The sequence below is a fragment of the Eurypyga helias genome, unplaced genomic scaffold (genome assembly GCF_000690775.1).
Source record: "Eurypyga helias isolate BGI_N326 unplaced genomic scaffold, ASM69077v1 scaffold4351, whole genome shotgun sequence".
In the NCBI taxonomy this organism is placed as follows: Eukaryota; Metazoa; Chordata; class Aves; order Eurypygiformes; family Eurypygidae; genus Eurypyga; species Eurypyga helias.
The window spans coordinates 92,936-117,339 of record NW_010230068.1 but is presented as its reverse complement, the minus strand read 5'-3'; the positions used below and the strand labels follow the sequence as shown (position 1 = coordinate 117,339).

At 47.1% G+C, this 24,404-nt stretch overlaps 1 protein-coding gene across 1 annotated transcript in view; it reads right to left on the bottom strand.

The window, feature by feature from the left end:
- Positions 1 to 1,077: 1,077 nt before the first annotated feature.
- The window catches only part of GLIS1 (GLIS family zinc finger 1), a 107,499-nt gene continuing 84,172 nt past the window's right edge, over positions 1,078 to 24,404 (bottom strand). Inside the window, exons 7-9 of the mRNA XM_010160606.1 lie at positions 11,845 to 12,029; positions 4,996 to 5,163; positions 1,078 to 1,422 (exon numbers count right to left, since the gene is read on the bottom strand). Coding sequence (XP_010158908.1) covers positions 1,286 to 1,422; positions 4,996 to 5,163; positions 11,845 to 12,029 — 490 coding nt within the window. The 3' untranslated portion in view covers positions 1,078 to 1,285. The remainder of the gene's footprint in view (positions 1,423 to 4,995; positions 5,164 to 11,844; positions 12,030 to 24,404) is intronic.

Below are 24,404 nucleotides of genomic sequence, written 5' to 3'. Positions count from 1 at the left end.
CAGCTCCCGGGTCGGGTGCTGTGTACGAGACAGAACAAAGCCTTTCAGCTAACCGTGCATCGCTCCTGGGGTGCCTTGCTAAGCCCCACTTAACAATTCATTTAGGGTTTTTTAGTTTTTCTTTATTGCTCTCCCACAGCACCACGGGCCATTCCCAGGAGCTTACGTCTAACTGTGCTCTTGCAGGATGCCTGCGTCTCCCAGGAATCACAAATGGGCTGGGAAACACAGCCCAGTGGGGCCAGGGCCACAGTGACAGGGTACAAGCTAGAGCAGGTGACCTCTGTTCTTGAAGCCACTGAGTACCCGTGGAGTAAAGCCCTCCGAAGGTGTCAGTCTCTCCTCCCAGCGTGTGTCTGGAGAGCTGGAGTGGCTGCTGGCTCTTTTGCGTGTTGTGCAGTGTGACTGTGTCACGGATCATACGTGGGATGAAGCTGCACACTGACTTGTGGAGGCAAAAAGCTGCATTTAATTCCCCCTGCCCTGCTGGGATGGCTGCGCGTGCTGCTGTACTCACGCTGGCCGGGGCAGCAGGACGGCTGGGAGGGTGCACAGCACCCAGCCCACGGTGCCGCCCCACGCTGGGTCCTGCCCCTCTCCCTGGAGGTCTGCAGCCCCCTGAGTGTTCTTCACCTACGCTTGGGCTGCTTTGATTTCGCAGTGACTGAAATGTCACCGCTTGGTTCAGATCACTCTCGGGCGTTTTAAGAATATGGTATTAGGAGTTATTAGGCAGAGCGATGATGTTGAGAAATGACAGTAGACTTGTTTCCAGTTTTTAATGCTTTCTTGTAAAACTGAAAATATAAAACCAGCCGAGCAAATGAAGATCTTTATATACATGAGGTCTGTGATTAAAAAAATCCTTTTAGTTAAAAAAAAGGAAAAAAAAAAAGAGAAGAATTGACCAATGAGTTAGATGAAACTGATTAAAGGGAACAACATTCTCAAATGGAAACATACTTTTCAGGAAAAAAAAAATAACCCTTCTTTACAAGTTTATTATATAACTTACATTTACACTTTACTGAGAGAACTTACAAACCAAGCTGCTTGAAATGCTCCTCATTCCCTTAAAGCATGAATTTCAAAGTGCCACAGCAAAGGAACAGGTTCCAATATTATCTTATACAGACTATTCATGTATAAAATGGTTTGGTAAATGTGAGGTGTTTATTTAAATGAGCACATATAGGGATACAGACTAAATAAAAGTACTTGAACAACACCTTGTTATTACATACACAGTTATAGGTATAATCAGGAAACCGGGTCATCCCTGCTCTTAGGTGTCTGTATAGATGGAAGGAATGTGATTCAAGCAGTGGTCAAAGGCGCCGTTCTGGAAGAATCCGTTGTCGTCAGTTCCGTTGGAGACCATGTCTTCAGATACACACTGTGCGTCGGAGATGGCATCGTAGCCTGAAAGCGTACGGACATGATTCAGTACCGCAGGACATATAAGGAAGGAAGCGCAGTTTGAGGCCTGGGACCGTGCAGCACAGCGCAGCGTTAATGAGAAGACAATAGGGTTTACCATCAAAGCCCTACCCAGGAGATACACGGACTAATCTCCATGGGCATTTGTGTCACAGCAGATGAAGCTCCCATTCATTTCTGCGGAAAGCTACCCATTTGCAAGTGAAGTGCAGGGATCAGAGCGTGACTCCCTCGGGACTTCGCAGTCATTATCTGAACAGGATGTCAAAACAATGAGTGGGCACCCATCCTAGTAAGTGTGCACTAGAACTGATGCAGGCCTCATTTGGCGTGTTTTTCCTTTTAATGGCATTTAGGAAAAATGTTCCATGTGTCTCCCAGCTGCTCCTAAGATCCAAAAGAAATCCTACGTTTACTGGATCCCTGCATACTGCAGAACTGAGGTCTGTGGCAGCATGTCTGGGTCAGGTCAGGCTCACGGGATGTGTGGAAGGAGCTGCACACCCCCTTGTCCTCAGCCCACCGAAGCTCTCCATGCTGCTGGCTCCTCTCCTGGCTGAGCTGGCCGGTGCTTGCCAGGCTACCAGAAAGCCACTGTGGTGGGGAAGGATTTCACTGTCCTTCTCCTTTTATAACACAAAACTTGCACAGCTGTTACAAGTCCCCCTGCGCTGAGCATCTCTGTGGAAAGGAACAGGTTTGCCTGCTACCAGATATTGTGGCAGCAGGAGTGCCAGGGAGTCCAAAACAAAAGGATTCTTGCCTACCCCGAAGGACATGAACGTTTCCTATTATGCCCCTCTACAACCTGCTCTTGCAGCTGGCCGGTCAAGGCCCGCGTGCACATACCCGTCTTACCGCAGTGCAGCTCTTCCCTTACTGCACCCCTGCTGTGGTCACCCCTTGCCTTGTCCTTTCTGCACGTGTCCCTGGGCCCGCACTTCTCACACCCACCAGACCCTCCTGTCTGCCCCATGGCCCTGCTGCCCGCCCGGGGCTGGGCAACCTCCCACACCCTCTCCTTCAACAGTTTCCTAACCCCCTACCCCGCTCCCCAGACCGCAGCAGGAAACACAGACACCTTATGTTCATCCTTTAACGTACGGATTCAGTTTTACCCCCTGCCGCCTGATTTGGGTTGGGTCTTTAGAAAAATCTGTGAGCTTCGGCGGGAGATTCTGACCCCTGTGCCCAGCCCACACCACTTACCACAGTTCTAACAGGCGGCAGCAGCACCGAGTCAGCTGAGGCAACGCATGGAACAAGGGTCTTGTAGCTAAGAACATGCCTGTGAACTAAGCGCCTGATGTGGAAAACAAATCCCTTACAAACACATTGGTGTGAATTCCAAGTCAAGTATGGATGGCCGATCCTCGTGCTTGACGCACTGGGAACCAGATCCATTCTCTGCTTGATGGAGGAGCTCCGTGGAGCCCTTGGGAAACGACTGTTTTTCTGTGCCTCAGTTCCCCGTCTGGCATGAGGCAGTTTCTCCTCAGCCTCTCTCTCATCTCGAGGCTGCCCCACTGCAGGCCAGCGCGTCTGGGCACGGCCGAGTCAAACACTGCACCAGGCTTCCCTGAGGCCTCCGGGCTGTGACTGACAGATCCCGCGGTCTCGTACAGCCAGGCCTGACGGCAGCAAGAGCCGTCAGCTCAGTCCTTGGAACTTAATTATAGGTATTTCACTATTAGGTATGTTTTTATTATTTGAGACCAAATTCTGTATTTATTTATATTTCTGCATTTTCCTGTGACGTATTAATTTACTGTTAGTTTACAGGTCACGTTCTGCTGCCTGCAGAACTCTGGCATGCAGTGCACGTCCCGTCTCTGGAAGATGAACTTGGCCTGTTTATCTGCCCTGTGCTGCGTCCGCCCAAGTGGAGTGGCCGTACTGCCGTAAGTTTGCGATTGTTTATGTTATGCTAATTTCTGTTTGATGAGCCTGTATACAGCGTGGATACACAACCACAGATGGACAAAACCCAAGATAAGCACGCACCCCAGAAATCATTATTAGATTCCAGAGAGAGTAAACTATCCAAAGTCCTGAACAGAAAATCAGAATTTATTGACTGTTAATGTGATTCATGGAACAGCTGTTTGCCAGTCACATTTAGCATTCCTGTGAGATGAGATCTCATTTAGTATTAATGGTGCCATAAAAGCCTGAAAAAAATTAATGCATAGCCTTGATGAATCTTGCAAACCTGAACGGTTCTATTTCACACACAGGAAGATAAGATGTATATATTTCATATATACTTATGTTTTGGCCTTTTAAGTATTTGCATGCCTCAATAGCCACTCTAAAAACAAAAATACTACACAGAAACATTTCATACTAGTTTAGTCCCAGACAGAAAAATCAACTGTTGTTGAAGTTGGTGTCTTGCCATCGCATTATTCTTTGCTCCTACAATTTCTTTCGGAAAGTTTATTTAGTCTGTTCTTTAAATATTGGAGGCTGTCAATCTAAACTTGATGTTAACATGAAAAAAACATGTTTTAGTAACATCAATCTTTTGAGTAAAACATAAGAATTCAAAGTTGAAGTTGAAACTTCATCTTAAACTTTTCCCTTGTGTTTGGCACCGGAGCATGCACTTTCTAGTACGCAGCAACAGGCGCGTGCGCGCACACTCTCTCCGAGCGGGCTCCTTTAATGCAAAACAAACAGGAAAGTCAACTCTAATTTTGCGGTCTGACTCAGGCCCCGATGCAAAAAGCATTTAAACATGTGCTTTCTGTATTGTCGAGATGCCCTCCTGAATTCCGACACGGAGAAAAACTTCTCAGAGATGTGGAAGTGAAGCCTGCAGTAAATGGCAGTGTTTCACGGCTCTGGCCACACTCACCTTTTGTTTAACTTCAGGAATTCTGTCAGTTCCTAACTGCGGTTTTAAAAGTAGGAGAAATGCTTTGTAAAAATAAATACTTAAATACTGAAGTATTATAAGTATTAACTAGCTGTAATAACTTGTTGCAAATCTTACATTATGCAAATACATAGCTAAAGAAGAAAATAAAATTGCCACAACTGTGCTGCAGCACAAACACAAAGGAACTCCCGCACAAAAAGGAACTAACTAACGCTCTCGGCTGAATTGATCACAGCAGCGCAATAGTAATGGTCAGTACTGCAAAACAAGGCCACCCTTTTGTTCTCAGATGGACAGGAAGCCCCTGCTGCTGCTGTTCCCTTCAGAACCGTGTTGGCTGTCTTCCTCACTTGGATCTGAGCGTGAAAGCCTGCCTGAGCATCCCTGACGGGAAGTGCAGCGAGCGTGAGCAGCGCCTGGCGGTCAGCTCTCCTGAAGGCGTGTGCGGCCTGCCACGACCCGCAAGACGAAGGGAGAAATAGTCCAGCGTCCGGTACAAGACTAAAGAAAACTAAATTGCTTTCCTTCTGGAATTTTTATAGATGCAAACGAATTTCAGCCGTGAGTTTTTTATGCAAACGTTTTTTGTAATAATACTGACTTTAATGCGTTCTTTTCCCCTCCCACTAAAAACAGCATACGGGTAGTTCTTCAGAGGCAGAACACTTTACCTGTAGAAGCCAAAGGCGCATTGAGTATGTGGTAGCCGTTCTGTCTCAGAGGATTAAAGCAGTGGGATTCCCCTGTTAGCACATCGCTGGTGACAGACTGGTCCATTGTTCTGTAGCAGTCTCCGTAGTGGAAACAGTTTTGTATGGAGTGAAAGCTGCCTTGGTAACCTGAAAAGAGAGATCGCACACACATTTTAACGCTGCCGCAACGGTATGCGCTCCATTCCTGTCACAGCAGTTCGTTACTGTTGTGGGGCTTTTCGTTCCTCGGTTTAACCGAAAAGCGATCATGCTGCTCGGTAAGGTGCAGTGGCATAAAAGCTGCCTCAAGCAACGATCTCGCAGCTGTGCTTCGTTTCAGTCGATAGCTGAACGGGGTCAACAGCCACTTGTGTTCAAAGGGAAGTCCTAAGTACTCCCCTGGATCTGGTCCAGGATGCTCAGCTCCTACAGGAACGTGTCTATAATGAATTACTTTTAATTGAAATACGACAATGCAATATTTGCATGAATAGCACTGCTTTGTTTTCTGTCGAGTCAAGTCTTTTCCCACCCAGTGAGCATCACGCGCTGCTGGAGACAGCGCTGTTTATTGGGGAGACCTGTAAGAGTACCTCAAGCCTCTCCTTTCTCGGACCGCTCCTTTGCAATGTCTGCAAGGAAAACGATCCAGAGGTGCAGGACTGACGCCGCACGGACGTCAGGTGAAGACTCTGAGTTCAGCCTGAGGTTCTTGCTTCTGAGAAGTGCCAAGGTCAATGCGGATGGTCTCTGGCTGCCGCGGTCTTTCTGCTTTTGGGGCACGTTTGACTTCTGTCCCCCCTGTACCCTACATGGCTTATCTCCTGCTTTTCTAAAGAGTATCGTACTACCAGCGCAGCAGCGGTTTGGTTTTTCCCAGCAGAAGTTGTGACGAGTTGTACACATCAAACGAAGATACTTAACGTAAAAGGACACATGAAGTGCTGAGGAAGGAATTTTACAGCTTACAAGTTTGTGCCAACATCCTAAAAGAAAATACCCATAGGGATGATCTCAAAGCATGCCACAGGACTTATACCAACCATGGCCTGATTTAATCCTCTTCCTTCCTCCTGCCTCAACAACCCCCTCCTGATTCGGGTGCGTTGCACACTAACTGCACATTAATACAAACTATCCCTTTTCCTACCTTTTCTTCTGAAATGCTGCTCCTTCCCTCATGTATGACTTAAGTCAACTAAGTCAGGCTTAAAGTTTAGTAGAATGTTTAGTAGGATTATCCTTTAGTTCCCAGAAAAAATATGGAGCTGTTGCCTTTCTTCCCTCAGTCTTATTCAGAGTGAAACGTTTCCTCAGGAGCTACTGCAGAAGCCCAGGTAGTTCAGTCGAGCACACACAGCCACGTCTCCGGCTGACAGGAGCCAGTGGGAGCCTGGGCTGGCTGGGCCCATCGTGCAGGTGTTCGATCTGCTGTGCAGGGTGGAATCTGTCCCTTACACATCACGCTGTCCGCACGCTTTTGCCTGTTAGGAAAGCTCTCCTGTCTCGCTCTACAGTTCCCTTTACCACCCAGGTCTGACCAGGTAGATGGTATCAGAGCTGAGGGCCTGTCTGCTCGTTCTGGTCATGTTTTCTAAGGTGGTAATAAATAAGGCTGAGCGAGGCAATTCTTGAGTGTAAACGCACCGAACTCATCAAGTGGTGAAAGATTTGCCCAGAAGTTTCACACTTTACTATGTGTCTTGGCAGCATCGGCAAGGATTAGATGATTCATTTCTTGAGAACCTATGATCTGCCACCCAAGCTGTTGCTCTCCGTGATTGGTGAAGTACTAACGGATGACTACCGTAGATAAAGACACTGTGCACACTGTACCAAAGCTGTTCATGTTTGCTGCTACGTAGAGGGCGGCCCAGAAATTTGGAAAGCTGAGTATTAAATGATGCATATCCCTCCTTGGAATAAACAGGCTGCCACCTCTATTTACTGCCTGGAGAGTCTGGCTCACAAAACCAAAGCGCTCTTATGAGAGGCAGCAAAGCCATCTTGTGATGTGGTTTTAGTACAGTGCTGTATTGATTGGCTTTTGATAATTATCCTGACTTTTCTGTTTACAAAACATGAACTCCTTGCCATACGCCTTCTAAAAATACATCCTTTTGAGATGAGAAGAAAAAAAAAAAGAGACATTTGGCTTCAGCTGAGGTATTAACGGGTTGCAGAGAGCACTTACGTGCATTGCTAGGGAGAAAACGGCATCTTTTCCAGAATGTCTGCTATACACATCACTGCTGGGGAAGGCATGACATGTATTTTCTCCGTCTCTGCCATCGCTGCCCTTTCGTCATGCTCCCAGGCTTGCCTTTGTTAAGGCAATTAAACGCCTTTACGATCTGTGGGGCTGGCACAGTGGCTCAGAAAGCCAGAGGACAGCCACGCATGACAGAACTGGAGTGAAACTAGTTGGATCCAGGATTTTCTCAAGACCTATGAGCAAAGTGTATGAAGTGTTTTAAGTTACACTGTCTAGCTGCTCAGGAAAAAATACCTGAGGCAGAGAATTGCCTCAGACTCAGAAGCCTGGACAAGAACTGCCATAAGCAACCAAATTCTCCTTTGGGTCGCAGTGCCTGTCGCGCAGCATCGCTGCGTGATAATCTGACACGGCAGCGCAAAAAGTGATACTGGAACCGTCCAAATGAAGGGATACGATGTAGGAGAGTACCAGTGTTACTGCACTGCTGTATTCTCCAGCCCCAAACTTCTGCTGAGTGTTTCCCAAAGAAAACACAGAGAAATACCATCCCTGTGCTAACGTGCCCGCAGGCAGGAGACTGAAGAAAACGATGGAGTGAGGAAGGGGAAGTTGCAGCAAGAACAGTGGTCACGTAAAACAAACCATGACACTAAAAATGGGACTTTGAACCCTCTGACCCCAGCAGTATAGTGAAAGCTCACTTCCTTCTTCCTTAGCTCACCGGAATGATGAGACAGTAGGACCCTGTAAGAAAGGGACGGCAGCTTCATGTTAGGCATTCTGTGCCTGTGGGAAGAGGCACAGGGATGGCGATGGGAGGAGTGGTGGCTGCTTCCTTGAGGATGAAAGGGGAAGGAGGAAGGCAGAGTCTCCGATAGCTTTTGCAACTGCAAGTGGTGAGAGAGGTGGAGACTCCAGAGAGCCCTTCTGCACAGACCTGAGCACCGAGGAGATGACGCAGTTAGACAGCGCCTGCTGTACCCCTTGTGCAGGGATCTTGCACCCTGGGGACCTGTCAGCGAGCACTTGCGTTTCTCTTCTGTGGTTCACCTGGCGCAGCCCCAAACTTGCCTCTCACACGAGTGCCTGGAGGCTTCCTGGGGAGTGGCCATGGCAGCAGTTCATTCGGGAGGACTCTGGCCTTCCAGCTGAGACACCCTCATCTGCAGTTCCACTGCTGGGGCGTACAGGGAGAATTTCCTGATGTTCCTGCACTTAAACTGGGCGTGAAACGCCACCTGCCTAGGAGGACACAAGCCCCGTTTGCTTGCGGGATGTGAAAACGTAGCCAGCTGAATGTCAGTCCTGGAAGGTGGAAAGGAGCCTTGGAGTGATGGAAACTGCAACCTCCAAGGGCAGCAGGGTCAGTGAGCTGCTGGGTCAGTAAGGTTTTTTCGTGACTTTTTAAATACTTTCTATACTCCCACCGACTGCTTCAGAGGCCCAGTCGCAGACCTTCTTTTGGTACCAGGTAGGCTGGCTCTTGCTGATGGCCTTCAGTAGCCCAACACGGCTCAAGAGGCCAGTCGCTCTTCCAGAGGATCTGAGCCTCATGCATCTTTCACACTATTAAAATGGGAAAATTGCTGAGCGTTCCCAACAACCAAAGTCATTAGACGAGAGATGGAAAGGCCACGTCAGTTAAAGCAACCACCAGGACTTTTGCAGGAATGGATGGCTCCTGCCGGAGAAGGTTTCATTCAGTTTACACAGCCGTGGGAAATGCAGCGTGGCTTGCAGGCAGTACAGAGCTTGACTTGCAGGTGCAATACAAGTCGGAGTTCACTGCATTTAGACACTTACAAAACGTGCAGTATGAGACAAAGGTGCTTTTGGCTCATGCCATTTAGTTGTGGCTCCTTTACCTGTTTCAAAATGGTTTACACAGAAGGTATCAGGAATTAAGATGTGATTAAAATCCCATAGTCAATGGTTCAATTAGCAACCACTTATGGTTGATTAAACTAAACATGGAGCTTTTTTTACAGGTTCTTAAAAAAGGCTCCCTTGGTGGTTAAAATATGAAGTAAGCAGGAAGGCTTGTCCGCTGCAAACATCCCTGCTCCTCCTGGGAGAGCAAAACGTAGCACCGATTTGGCAACAAGGCGTTTCACCAATATTTTTTTTTCCACATGGATTTCAGGTTTTTCTTCAGTTTTGATTTAAATATTGTTTTTCCTGAGGTTAATTTTCAAGTGAAGAATTTACTAAATGTCCTGTCAGTTTAAATGATCACTATTAAATGTTTTATGTACAGTAGATGTAGAAATATAACAGTTAATAACGGCATAAACCAAGTTCCAAACATAACATTTAGTTAAAATTTTGCTTTGAAATAATTTGTGGCAGAAAAGCTGCAGTTAGCCACTTCACACAGGGCACTGGCTGCCTCTGTTTCTCTAAGGCACAGCCTAGAAAACTTCAAGCAGCCTTAAAATGAATGATGTAATGAGCAAATAATTGGAATATGCCTATTAAATGCCATCTTGTTATGTCATGTCATTTACGTGTGTGCGCAAATAAATCTCAGCTTTTCAGATTCCATAAAGGTTCTGACAACAAATCATGTCAGGTATAACTAACTACAGGATTCCACTGCCAGCCAAATTCTTTCAGCATGTAATAATTTCCATGTGATCTTACTACAAGTAGGTTTTAACATACAAATAACATCAGCTGCTTCTTTCTTTATCAATATCTCTGCTACCGGCCCGATGAAGCTTGCCATCGTCTAAAAACTTCAGACCCACGATGTTTACACCTACAGCCCAGCTGGTTCTACAGCTGGGCCTACCTACTGTCCTTCCGTCGGCAAAAATTCAAAACTCCCCAATTACTACAGACTCCCTGAGAAAAATGTGCTAATGAACCGAGATGCAAAAAAGATGCAGAGCAAGTACAGCTAAGTACAGGTTACAGATCGATTGATTTCAAAGGCTGCTAACCAAAACTGATTTTTGAATGACCATGTCCATAATGAATTTACAATAATACTTCAGCATTTGGCCAAAGTGGAAAATTATTGCTATTTCAAAACCACACGACATAACACTTAGAAAGCAACAATTCATTCAAAAGGAAATGTGGTTTTCTTAAGGAATAAAGTCAATTTATTTAAGTGGTTCAAAACTTGTTCTGTCTATGCATTTGTTTCTGCCATAGTAATGAGCTGCTAAACTTTCCTCTTGTGGTTTGTAGTCATTTAGCTCATTATGGTAACATAATCGTATATCATTACAGGCTATCATAAATCTGCCACTTTGCCCTTACAGAGTTAATCTTTTTAAATTGAATAATCTGTTGAGCATCAGGTTGAGTTAGTTTTTCCTTCAACACAAATCATTTAATATCACACGCCTTAGCTTTTCAGGCTGAGTCAGTCCAACCAAAGAGCAAAAACACCCCTCGGAGAGGAACTGTTGGGATGGGGAGCCCCACGACAGCCGTGCCCTGCTCTGGGTTGGTGTTCGGCCCCTGTGCTTCAGATCTAGCCTTAGCTGATACTGGGAGAAAGCACCCCTCTGTTCTGGACCCTGGTCAGCTATCACATGGGATACTTGGCCGGCCAAAAATGACCTTACACAGGGGACAGTACAGCTGTGAAACGAGTTTCAGAAAGCTGGTCATCTGCCTGTATAAACTTAAACGCTTGGTTGTGCTTGCAACCAGACAGATGTCCTGCACACGTCTTTCCTGTGAATCTTTACCACAGCAGCAGCATCCCATCTGGATTACAGAACACGTTTCTCAGATACGCAAGCTCCTCTTAATGGAAGAGTCTGTGATAATAACTCGTGCTAATTCATACCTCAAAAATTGCGGAAACATTAATTAGTTCCCACGGCGGAACTCTGGAGTAGGTAAATAAGCACTCGATTAAAAAGGCTGGGTAATTGAGAACAACAAATATTTTAAATTAAGCAGTGGGACAGCTGCGTAGCTGCTCCCGTTCCTGTCCTCTGTAGACATAGAGTGGCCCTGCAAACTGTTACGTAAAATCACACAGACACTAAACTCCCAAATGGCAATCACTGCCTGAGCTCAGGTCTGGTCATCACTGTTGGTGGACTGAGCAGGACACTGCCAGGGTGTGCTTCAGCCCCCGTGTTCTGGGACTAGATGACTCTTGCTCTGCAAGGTCGCTCTCTCCAAGCTGACGGAAGGCCGGATGACCAGTCAGATGAGGAGCAGGGCTAGTAGCGATCTACCGCACGGCGAGAGCAAGCCCGTACGGACAGCCAGGGTGTGAGTTCGGGCTAAGTATTTCACTTCATCTTTGAACGAAGAAGTTATTTGAAGTTATCTGGGGGCATAATTCATTCTTCTAAGGCCATTTTTGAAAACTTGTCCTAAAAGCCCTGACTAAATGCAGTAAATCTGCTGTCGTGACAGTTTTCCCCATCGATAACGTATCACGGCATGAACTGGTCTGGCGATGTTGCTCTGTATGTACATCAAGCCACTTTAAACCAAGAGTTCCCACTGAAATGCTCTCAGTCCCTTAACAGACAGCAGGGACAAGAGATGCAAAAATGGAAATAAACCCTTCTCCCCAGCCAGGAATTAGGGAATTTAAAAAAACCCGAAGGAAAAGCAGAGGGAAGGGTTACCTTGAGATCCCTGCGGTGCAGGCTGGTTTTGGAAGGGAGCGTATGGTTTATTTGGTATTCCAGAAAACTGCTGCCCATTTGGTGACTGGCTGTGGGATGATGGAGAGCCGTGTTTCTGCAGCAGGGAAGGTGGAACTAATGCTTTCAGGGGGCTGACAAGCGGAGAGATTACGTTGGGAGCGAGCCTAGAAAAAGAAAATACAGAAAAACTTGACATACCACACCACAACATGGGAAAATGAGCTTCCTGAAAGGCCCTACTCCCATGCTGGCCAACCCAGAGGAACCGTCACGCGGCAGGTACAAAACGTACTGGAAAGGTAACAGTGCAGTCCTGCTTTTGGGTGTTCACTGGGAGGGAAGGGAGTTGGGAAACGTTTCTGTTCCTCTACCCTGACGTCTGCAGTGACAGAAACAAAACGACACCGCTGCTCAGCAAGCAACTCAGACACAGCTCAGTCTTAATTTAAAATTTCGTGAGCCGAGAAACATGTCCAGAAAACAGAATTGGAGAATGTAGTTAGAGTGAGTAAATGCCAGTGAATTGTTTAAGTGCCTTCACAGCTGTAACAGGGTTAAAGCTTTACACCCAATTTCAGCCAAGACAAAGAAAAGCACTAGTTTCAGTTATTGCAGGATTTTTGAGACTTAGAAATACAGCTTTAACTGCAACAGATGGTCCTGTCAAAGAAAAAGCCCGAGTAAGTGTTTGCTGGTGGCAGCACTGTCGGCAGAAGGGTGAGAAACGGCTGTACGCAAGAGGTGGACGATTCCCCCGATGCCTGGGACTCGGGGCAGCACCATGCCGGGGCAGGTCTGCGGCACCGACCCCAACACTCCCACGAGGAGCTGGAGCCTCACGAACCCACCTCCACGTCCCCAGGCACCCAGAGGAGGTTCAGTGCCTCCTCCCTGTCAACGCAACCATCCCACCCAGGGGGGTACAGCAATTGGCCCAGAGGGCACCAACCCTTTGGAGAGAACTGTCTTTGGACACTCAGAGCCAGAAGAAGACAGGGTGCAGGAGATGGGACCAAAATCCTGGCCGTTCAGGTACCAGCCTCTTCCAAAGCTCATTACACCAACCCTGCGAATGAGCCAACGGGCAGCAGCCGGATCTCTTACCCTCCCGCGGCAGCTGTGACAACGGCCTTTTGCTCCACGTGTTACACTGCAAACGCCCGGGCTGCGTGGGGTGCTGCCTGCTGCCCCTGCAGCTCTTGGAACACCAGAAGCGGCTCTTGGAGCGGCACTCGGACCTTCAGACCCCCCCCGTGGGTGGCGGCCGCCCGGCCGCCCTGCCGAACCGGCACGGCTACACGTCCCGAGGCACAGGAGTAAACACGCGCCGGCAGGTTGTACTACGCGTCACCCAGCTGGAGACGAATACTGAGCAAACCCCACGGCGGGCGTGCAGAGAACCAACTAAAACCAGGTTAGATCGCTCGTTGGTGTCTTCCTCCACCACTGCGCCCGCCGTTCAAACGCCATCAACTCTGATTGGCAGCAGCAGTCCCTCCACAGTTCACACGGCGGCTTCTTGGAGCGGTTTGGATTAAACCTGGGGAACGAGGCTATCCTTGACCTGGGCTAAGCACTATGGGCAGGCGCTCAGGAGGTAAATATAGATGAACTGTGAATTAATGGTGGCAACAGCATAATCAAATTTAACATGAGAGGCAGAGGAACACGGCCAAAAGCTGTCACACTGACACTCTGTTAAAGGGGGCTTAGAACCAGTCAAAACCCATCCTACCCTGAAATAATTCCATCTCCCAAAGCGGGACAATAAGGCATATAATACCAACCACAGAGGCTCTGAATAGCCCCGAACTAACCCGAAGAAATAAGCCATTATTATTAACGGGTGAAGGCAAGGATAACTTCAACCCAAATGTGGAAGAACTGGAAAATACATTTTTCATGAGGAAGGTAACACACCGCGAACCCACTTTTTTATGCAAAATAAGGAGGACTAAAGTGGTATTTTAAGAGCCAAATGCAAACAAAAGAAATCTTACCCCTCTGTTTAAAAATGCATGTTAAGAGGAGCTCAGCAGGAGAACTGGGACAGCCCCTGCCCAAGGGCTGCCGAGGTGCTGAGCAGGGGCCGGGGGCTGCGTGGGTGCGGGGACACCCTCTGCTCTTCAGGCCAGAGACAGACACGCTCTGCGGAAGAGCAGCTGGATGCCAGGAGGAAAACCCCGAGTTTATGTGCTGAGCAGCAGCTAAATGCTACGGGCAGCTCCTGGTGCCTGCGGTTCTCCTCAGAGGGCTCCACGGAGGGGCAGTTTAGCCAAAATGAGCTGTGGTGCAGCCCTGCTATGAGTCCTACCTCCCACGAGTGCTCTCGCGTGCGCGTCTGCGGTCAGCTGCGGCTGAGGATGGGGCTGACGTTGTCTGCTGGGCCCTGCCTCGGCCACCGTCTGCAGGGGGGGCCGGCCACGCACAGCCACCCGGCACAGGATGGTCACCAGCCCCTCCAAACAGCACACGTGGGACACTGTCCTCCATGTGCCAGGGATGCTATCAGAAGCCTGGAAACACTTCCATCTAAAGGCAATGAAGACGACTGCAGTGTTGCCACTGGAAGGATAATCGCCAGAAGAGATCAGGATAGTGACAGTTAATGGCTAATGACCACACACACGTTCAAGAGAAACAAAGGATGTACTGGCTGGATGAGCCAGAGACCCCACTGAGTGAGGCTGGGATATAGTTCTGGGAGCCAGTGCGCTGCAACGGCCTGAAAGACTTCCTTACGCTTCCTCTGCCTTCTCCTGAAAGGCCCTGTGCTGGCTACTGCTGGGAAATGCTGCTCCACCGAGGCCTGCCGGGCTGCTCTCCGCAAGGGCGGGTGAGTAATCCCGCCTGGAACTCCTGTGCAAACACGCTGCGTGGCAAACAAAAATGGTACATTTAGGGTGCCCAGCTGTGGGAGTACTGAAAACCCCAGCCTCCCTGCCCAGTCTAACTGCTCCCAGAGGCTAATTAAGTCTTAACCATGTGAGAAGAATTTAACAGTTTTTATTGTTATTTGTAAAGCTGTGCTTCTCCCATCCACGCTCTCTGGCGTTCCCGTTTTCCCTTGGGACAGCCTTTGTGCCCCACGCCTTTGAAATGAGTGGTGAGGAGGTGAGCTCCCAGGCGGGTGCGGAGGTGTGCAGGGCCCTGCTCCAGGGCTGCCAGCTCGCTGCTCCCACTCCACTGCTGCCACGGGACCGGAGCTCGGCAAACATAGCTGTCTCCCGGCAGCCAGTATCCTAGGAACTTGCTGCAGCGCAGGAACCGGAGCTGAATCCCTGACCGCTTCGCCCAACACTTGCCCGTCGCTGCCCCCTCGGCATGGAGTTTCATACCGGTGGGACGGTCACTGTAAAATCTACTGCCTTACGCCCAGTCTCTCCCAAACCGGGAATTTAACACGTTACCACTGAGTTAAGGCTCAGTTTTTAGCGAGGAAAGAGCTTTGCTCAGCAGAAAAATCTGGCTATACAGCACTAGGGCTAACGTGGGGATCTGTCTCCTTAAAATCTTCACCACAGCGCCTACAGCTCGAGCTGGTCCGTGGAAGGCTTTGTGCCTGTGTATGCATGTGTGATGTGCCCTGGCACGCTCCAGGAGCGCTTTTTCATCAGCTAACTGCCCAGTTCCCAGTGCCGTGTTTTTAATTCTCTCCCGAATATTTGCCTACTAATTAGGTTGCTGTGATACTCAGGTCATTAAAAGAGAGGAGGAATCACTGCTGATACAAATTAAATAGATGATGCATTATCAACGGAAAAGAGCTTAGAAGGAGATGCCTTCTGTGTGGAAGCAGAAACACACCAGGAACTCAGCTGGATACATTAAAAATTCCCAGGCAGTAGCTCAGGCATATGTTTCAATAACTAATAGCCTGGACATTTCCTGTTAATACTGTACTACAACCACAGTTTGCTTTGGTTTGGATATTAATAATAAATATATACCATATATTTTACTTCAATTGTAACTTGTATAATTCAGTGCATTTGCAGGTCCTTTTGGGGCCTTTTAATATATAGCTATGCCCATATACAGCCATATAAAGAGATATATAAATAAATACTCCTACACACATTAAAAAAAAGAAAACCTTATCCTTCCTTAATTCATTCAATTTGAGGGCTCCTGTGTATACAGAATATTTCTGTTCAGGAGCATAAATCTGCTTGTGGCAAAGCTAAGAAGAATCAACAGTTCTTACAGATCACTATAATACACGGATTGCTGTAATCTACCCTGACTTACAAGGACGCTCGATGGTAAAACACGTAGTAACTCAAACAACAAATCAACCTGCTGCAAGGCTTTTACACCTCTGTTACCAGAAACCGTGTGTCCCTGACGCGAAGCGTAGCCTGTTTAACCATGCCCTTTCCTTACTCCCAGCTGCTGTCTGCTACAGGCACTAACCAAGTTCCCAGCCAGCCCTCTCCGAATCCAGATCTCCAGTTGCCAACTGACAAAACTGCTAGTGCTAAGTCCCTGGCTGTATGCAATGCACGACGCGAGCAGGAAAGCTTTTCCACCTGAAGATCCACCCAGGTGACTTCAGACGTCACAGCAGCGGGTGCCTCTCAATCCCCTCGTACAGAGAGGCAGGCACCCCAGAGTCTGTTCCCTGCATGTGCTGACTGGCCTTGAGCTGACACTGCCTTTGGGGCAGAGCAGCGCTGCAGGAATAACGTGCAACCTTCTTGTGCAACGACAGTAATGGAAAGGGAACGACACCGTCGGATGCCGGAAGAGTCTACGTATCAATGGCCATATATGACACAGTGGTTAAGCCAGGGGAGCTGTATTCAGTTTTGAGGCATCAAGTCGTCGTGGGAGTTAAAACCAGCTGGTGATATACTGGAATATTAAGACAGGGTTTTCTTTCAAAGTAAAATGGCCCGAACTAGAAGCCAATGCAGAAGAGCATTTCAAGTGCAGTTTTTCAGCCTGCAAGGGTGCAGGGGGGAGCCAGCCTCCTCTCCAGCCCGTCCGAGGGATGGGAGCAACAGGGCATGCCCTGCAGAGAGAAGCAGGTCAGCTTAAAACAAAAGGGACATTTTGCTCACACAGCATGCCCTGGCCTGTGGCATTCACAACCACGGGAGTCACAGAATCAAACAGAATACCTCGTTCTTTAAAAAGGGACTGAATAATTTAGTGGCCAAAACCAACATTTCCATGCTAAGCGAGGGGTAATCAAATCTTGTGCTGCAGGATGTAAACGGATCGCCCAAGGAGGCAGAGAGGAATTCTCCTCTCTCTTCACTCATCGTACAACTTCATCTGATTGACCAGGTGCTGTGGGATTTTTCAAATCCCCCTTGAAGCACCATGTGTAGGCTGGCGCTGAAGACGTAATTCTAGTCTTGAGGGACCTGTGATTTCAGGTGGAAGTGCAAAGCTAACGCATTCCTCTCCGGCGGATGTGTCAGTAGACAATTAAGGAAAAGGACTAATCAGAAAAATCTTGTTTATGTAACACCTTCACCCACACAACCTACAGAAGACTCCTGGAAGAACTGACCCTAACTGGGTAACGCACCTCGTCTGTGACACTGCACACATTTCTGCACCCTGCTAAGCACCCTCTCCAACACTCCGCCTCGCAGCCCTTCCTCGGGGAGGCTCCTCAGGTCCAATGGGACCATCTTCCCACCTTCCCACATCACTACCCACAAAGGGTCATCACACCACCTGTTAGACACGGACAGCGAGCCACTTCCTCACCTCTGCTGGAACGCGTCTGTCACCCGCATCACTGGGAACACACAGAAATCTGGACCTTAATGGGGAGTTTTTTGAAAAGAAAATTAAAAGTCAAAACTGAGAAGACATTAATCTGTCTTCTGTCCCATTTTATGAAGTGCACACCTTTAAGAATCTCAAACAGAAATCCCAGGAGGACTTCTACATAAGTTTTCTTGTACTCATGTTCTAGCAGTTGGGTTGTGAAAGTCCCCATTACACTGTACGGCTTACGTGAAGCAGCTCTCTAGGTGTGCCGCACGTTAGCAACGACCTGCAGAAAGGACACCCAGTAGGCTACAGATACCATGACCTTGTCCTGGAATTACGTATCCTGCCTCCAGTTTCAGCCTCCCCAAGCAGGCAGCGGTGTAGAAGCACCGGTGTACTTTCACAATGCCCACCAACTGTCCTGTTCCGGTATCGCTGCAATGGAAAGAACCAAAGCCAATACGTGTCAACACCGATTGTCCTGAGCTCTGTCGAGATGCATTCTTCCTGTTTCCAGCCACAGTACTCAGGCTGAGCGAGAAACAGTTTTACGCTTGGCTTTAGCCACGCTTTGTTCAAAAGCGGTTCCTGGACAGATTAACACAGAGTAAGAAATTGTTAAACCCGATTTTGAGCTAGTTTAAGATGAGCTTTTTAACGATCTAGTTCATCATCTCCTGACTGCCAAAACCTACGCACAGTATCCTTCATTAGCAAACGCTGAATGAAGTCCAAAATTGAAAAATAATGACAATAGATTCAAACTAATATTCTTGAATAGTAAGTGGGAATTAAGCGTAACTGCAAAACAGAAATATCTAAGACAGGGATGTTTCCAATAGGAAAGCGGTCGGGGTTTTTTCGTTTTATGATGTGATGGTTTGATTGGCAGATTCCTGTGCTAGACAAAGAACCTCAGCCCGTATCCCATTGAGTTCAGAGGAAACAGGACCAAATCCAGACCGAAACACATCTGTCCTTTCTCTCCATTGGCTCCGTTTATATTCTGGGCTGTAAGACCTTTCTGTAAGACCGTTCTCGGGCGCAGCGCAGCGCCATATCAAACAATCGACTTTGGGAATTGCGTTAACTCGTATCAGCACGAAGGTGAGGACACAACAAAGGGTCAGCATGAGGAGTCCAAAGCAGAGAAGTGCCGTGTTCTCTCTGAAGTGACTCACAGAGCACTTCAGCTAGTTACAAACCCTGAGATTTTCCCTGAAACCAGCTTCTCCCACAGAACCCAGCATGCCAACCATTTCATTCATAAAATCTCCCCCACGCATCACAGTTACTTATTCTGTGAGAAAGGCCAATTCAGTTCCAGGAGATTATTTTTTTTTAATGGAAAAAAAAAGTTAACACTGATTTTCATCTCTTCCCATAATATTAAAAATGATGTGTAAAGCTCTGCTAATCTGGTCTCTGGATAGCGCCCAATCTCTTGCCACGTGTTCCTGCTCTGGGTCTTGCCCTACGGGAATTTCTGTCAGCACATGCTCAGGAAACAGTTATACCCTTCCCTTTTTTTCACTTATTTTTTTTATAAGATGGACTCTATCTGAAGTTTGGTGAACCTTTGCACTAATCACTGCCAGGTGCCTCTGGCTACATTCCTGGAATGCAAGGAATCTTTTCCTTCTTTCCCTCTTTCTTCCTCTCTCCTCTTCCCCCCTCTCCCTGATATATAATAAATCCTTCCCCGCAGATCACCTTGCTGGGCACCATTGCGCTTTATCACCCTGTTCTATAAACAAGGAGCAAAGAAGGTGCTGGGCTGTGACACACTGCCCTGCTTCCCAGGCCTCAGTCCCCGCTCCAGGACTGCAAGACACGACACCGTGTCTCTGTTTCCCTCTCTTCTGGCTGTGCTCGCGGCCGCCGACTAGCTGTCTGCTGCCCCTGGCCCTGCTAACACACTGTGGAACATCTCTGAAGAAGGACTGAGGCAATGCCAGCCTCTTCCCTGCTCCTAGTTATCAGCCATTAAGGATACTGCCTTGGATTCCTTCAGTTCTGCCTCTTTGCTCACCCGCGCTCTCGGCGGTGTCACCAAGGGCCTGCACCATGAGCGCAGGAGCTAGTTAGCCACTGGGTGTACGTCATCAACACGTGCAGAATGAAATCCCCTGAACGGGACTGAACAGTCTCAGGGCATTTAATTGCTTTAGAATTAGGTCCCTGCGTGGGCCTTTATTTATAAGGGTTTGTTCAACAATCTTTTAAATGAAGCTGATGAATCACTAGTGGAAGTCACTGCACGTAAGAGAAACTTGAAAATTAATTCATGCTAATAATCCAGCAAGAAAATGTATTTCAAAAGTAAAAAAAATTCCGTATTAATGCGGTCAAAGAAATCTCCAAACCTGCTGAAGTAAAGAGCACTGCCTGAGGTGCAAGTGACTGCCCGAGCCAGGTACAGAGACAGGCAGTCACGGGTACCGGCTTTTATCCGCACACACTGCTTGACTGGTCTAATGTATTTTAGGAATTTAAGGTCCCTGTTCTCTGCCAAGTTTGCAGCAAGATGCTTCCAGGCGCAGGCAACTCCTGCACAGGTAGCCGACGCCTTCTTCAAGTTCACAGTCGAGACGGCCGTGAACCAAATCGTGGGAGCTGTTAAGATCGCTTAATCGTTTGTTACGCCGTGATAAACTCTTGTCTTTGGTGTACATGGTTTACTTCTAACAGCAGGAGTTCCGCTTGAAAAGCAAAGCAAAATTTGGAAAAGAAAACCCCCCAAACCCCCTTTCACAGAGGTCAGGCGTAAATTTAATTACAGATAAACCCAGTAATGGCTACAGTGATTAACATAATGCAGAAGAGGTGTGGTTGAATCCGCCTCAAACGCTTTCGGAGTCACTCTGACCAACTCCTCTAACCCCCCCACTTCTGTAACTTTCCTTTGACTGCACGCCTGGGCCGGCAGCACAGCACGCACTCTGCGGCACTGCCGAGGGCTCTACAAGGAATGTCAGTCCAGCCCTACGCAAACACAAGCACCTGCCCACCTACCTCTGCTGATGCCCAAACAGGATTTTACCCCACCATCAAACACCAGGCTAGTCTTAACCAGGTATTGTTGACGTAAGCCTATGCTAATGCTAATTCTGCTTTAAGAGGGGGTGGGGGGAAGTCCTATCTGGACATGATTATGGATGAATTCTGATCACATTTTCTACAATGAGATAAATGACTTTGGATTTGAAACCAGATGCTTTTAATTACTGATCTTCTTTGTTACATGAACCTCAGCCCCGCACCTGTACATTGTTCTTTCTTTGGACAGATGCACTGATGCCCCGTGTGCGTGCTCAGATCCATAACACTGAGATAAATTACGATGAGTTCTTGGCTTCCTCCATTGAAAATGTTTTCAGCTGTCAGAGATATCTGTTTCTTGTTATTGGCTTTAGTGCTTTTGAAAGAAAGACTAAAACACTGACTTGTGTATCCGATTATAAATGAAGAGTATTCTCCAGTGGAATGCAGAGTGAATGAGCGATGTACCTCCTCAGTCCTAGGAACTGCTCTAGAAGCTGTGCAGGTATTTCGTTCTCCAGAGTGCTCGTGGACAGTAAATGTTTGTTTCCTACAAAGAGTCCAGCAACATCCTAGTTCCCAGCCAGTTTACTTACGTGAGCTCAAGAACTTCAAGATGAACAAAAATCAGGCATAAGTAGTTACAGCACCTAATTGCCTCAAAGTAGTAAGAATTAGGTACACAAATGTGTTTCCCTACCTGGCCTGGATTCTGACAGCTCAAGGAGATAGCACAATGTTCAGAAAAGAATCTCCCCCATGTCTTTTACTGGTTTTTGGGGTGATTTCTTAATCTTATCCCAGAAACAGTCATGCTCCGGAAAACTAGCTGCTTGCCAACAACAGTGAAGCTCTTCCAGCCACAACTTGAGTTGGGTCCTATCTGATGAGCAAGCACCCTCCAAACCCTTCGGATGCCATGATCCCACCAGCACAGCCGACGCCAAAACCAATCCCACGGAGCAGAGATGCGGGGGTGCTGCAGGGTGCTTCCTCCCAGCTCTGCAGGTCAGGGAGCAGGTAGGGAGGCACCTGACAGGCTCCTGGCAATGTCCCTCACAGGGCTGAAACGTGGGCAGGAGCTGGCTTACAGCCTCTTATTGCTAAGTGTAACATGGTAGTTGGACACATACAAATCTAACACACGGGATTTTATCCTGCGTATTTGCTGACAACCTTAAAAACATCAGGAATTTCAAATCTGGTGTTGCCTGGCTGAGCAAGAAGGAAGGCTCTGTGCACTTTGTGTTACTTTATGTGAAGAGAAATGGACTAAATTTTTAAGAGAGATCTCTTTACACGGATGTATTTCTGTGGTATTTGAATTAACAAGTGCTAAGAAGCAAGAAAACAAAAATCTTGGTGTTTAAGCAGCCTGATGAAAATGTCTCTTCTCACTTGACTGTTTTTAAGCCCCCTTTCTTGTGATTTTTGTATGGGTAAGTGGCTTGTCAGAGGGGTTTGGAGCACGGTTTGACCTGGTTGCAGTCAGCAGCTGAGAAGCCTGGGCCAGAGAGAGTTGTGTAAACTCCGTCCTCTAACCTGGATTACTTAACATGTAATTTATATTAAAGGCTCACAAGACTGGATTCAGAGTTCTCATTAATCACCACCTATGGACATCACAGATGTCTTAATCCCACTAGTGCTTCATTTACTGTCATGTTTACAGAGCAGAAAGGGCCTAAATTACCACAGCAGTCTAAAAAAAGTTTCACTTTCTTTTCCCTTGGAGACACATCACCTTCCCAATAAAGTTCTTACTTGTCAGTGCCCCAGCTTCTTCTGAGAACATAAGTGCCCCTTGTTATGGGCGACACAAGTGACAGAGGGGCTCACAGCCACATACAGAGGGACCGTGTTCACATCCTACAAAGTGACCTTGTTAGGTCATTAAGCTAAATTGGTGCAAATCCCTAACTTGGTGCCACCACTCCAACTCACTTAACTTAAGTCGTATCAGTTTCATCTAAGCTGATAATTGATCACACGTAATATTCTAAACTGGAATTGAGAGAGATGCTTTACAAACGACACTAAGTGCGTTTTTAGATGATTTAGAAAGAACAGCTAAAAAATAGTAGAATGCAAGCCAAGTGCAACATTCACCTGAGATTTAATACTGAAAGCTGTTTTTCCATCTTCATTCTGCTGCAAATCAGAAAGGACTGTTTTTGCAATGGGCAGAATGAAACCGAGGTAGACATTACACATGGCATATGCTAAAACAAACCTTCGCTACCTGGAAGAAAAAATAAGTATATATTTAAACCTGGAGCATGACAAGCCCACTTTCTGGATGCCAAAATATTTCTCGGTCACACACTTTTAGTTTAATTAATATCAATATAAGTTTTTTGGTCTAGCATACATTTCATACCAGAATTTGAAAAAAGACTCTCCCTGTAGTATAAAGCCAGGATAAATACATTTGGTAATGAAGTCAGATTTTGTTAGAACATTTTCAAGTGAATTAGATAATTTTGTCAAACTGTTTAAATGTCTTAGCAAACCATGTGGGGAAACTGACTGCTGCACTTGGTATTGACTTTGGCAAAGGATGGTGTAACACAGGGCTTTAAAAAAAGCCTTTAAATCAAATTCTGAATCTGATGTCAAACTTGAGTAGACTGTTTGTACTCCGCCTCATGTAGTTTTTGGCATCTTGTGTATCGGATGACTCAGAAATTAGATTTCTTGATAGTAAGAATCTGGTTCATTCCACAGACAAACTACGCAATCCAGTCCTGCCATCGGACTGATTCACAGTACAGAAATTCTTCGCATTTACTTCAACGTGAGCGCTGAGACGGCTGACAAACGAGGCAAAACAGCGTACGTCTGCCAGCGCGCCGGAGCGGTGACTAGGAAGAAAGGCAGCGGTAGGTGTTTTCCCTATTGTAAACCTTATATATTTCCTATGAGTAATGGCTGCTGCTATGAACTGGCAGAGGTGTAACTGTTCTGTAATTCAGTGGCTCCAAGCATTAGATTATTAAGTGATTTTGCCCAGTTAATTGGATGAATGCTTTAAACAAAACTGTGCAAAATGAAATTCAAGGACTAGTAGGTCACACTAAGTTTCTGTATTTGCAATTAAAGTGTCACGTATGGGCTGTATTTCAGCAGTCATTAATAATGTGAAGCATGCAACAGAAGGGTCTTGGACTGGGTATGACAACGCTGAATGCAGATTGCTTTGAGTGTAGAAAATAGCATGGGAGATGCTGAAAAATTCCGAGTAATTATGTCATGAAACTAGATAGCCTGTTTTAACGTAACTATTCAAAAATACATTCCACCCTCCATTCCCTGATGCTTGGTTCACGGTTAGGAATCTGTTATCATCTCACAGTTTGTCACAGGATATTAACTACGCTGTTTCTGCAAAGACTTTACATGACTCTACCCAAGCACGGAGGTGGGAAATGAGCAGTGTTGTCTCCTCTGAGACAGAAAACCTATTCCACCGCAACTGGAAACAGAAGAGACAACTCTGGTGTCACCTTTGGCCTAAGCAAGTGATGACCGTGTCTGTAGAAGGAGCTCACCGGGAAACTCTGCTCCCTCAGCACGGCATTACTACCGGAAAGAGAAGCGTGGTACTCTGGAATGGAGACACCAGGGGCACCTGAAGCTCTCACCCGGGAGCTTCAGACCCCTCAAACCAGAAAAGTCTCTGCTGCCCTCCTCCTGCTCAAGTCTTTGCTTTCGCTTCTTGTTAACAGGGCCAGAACATGAAGAACCAAATCCAGCTTACC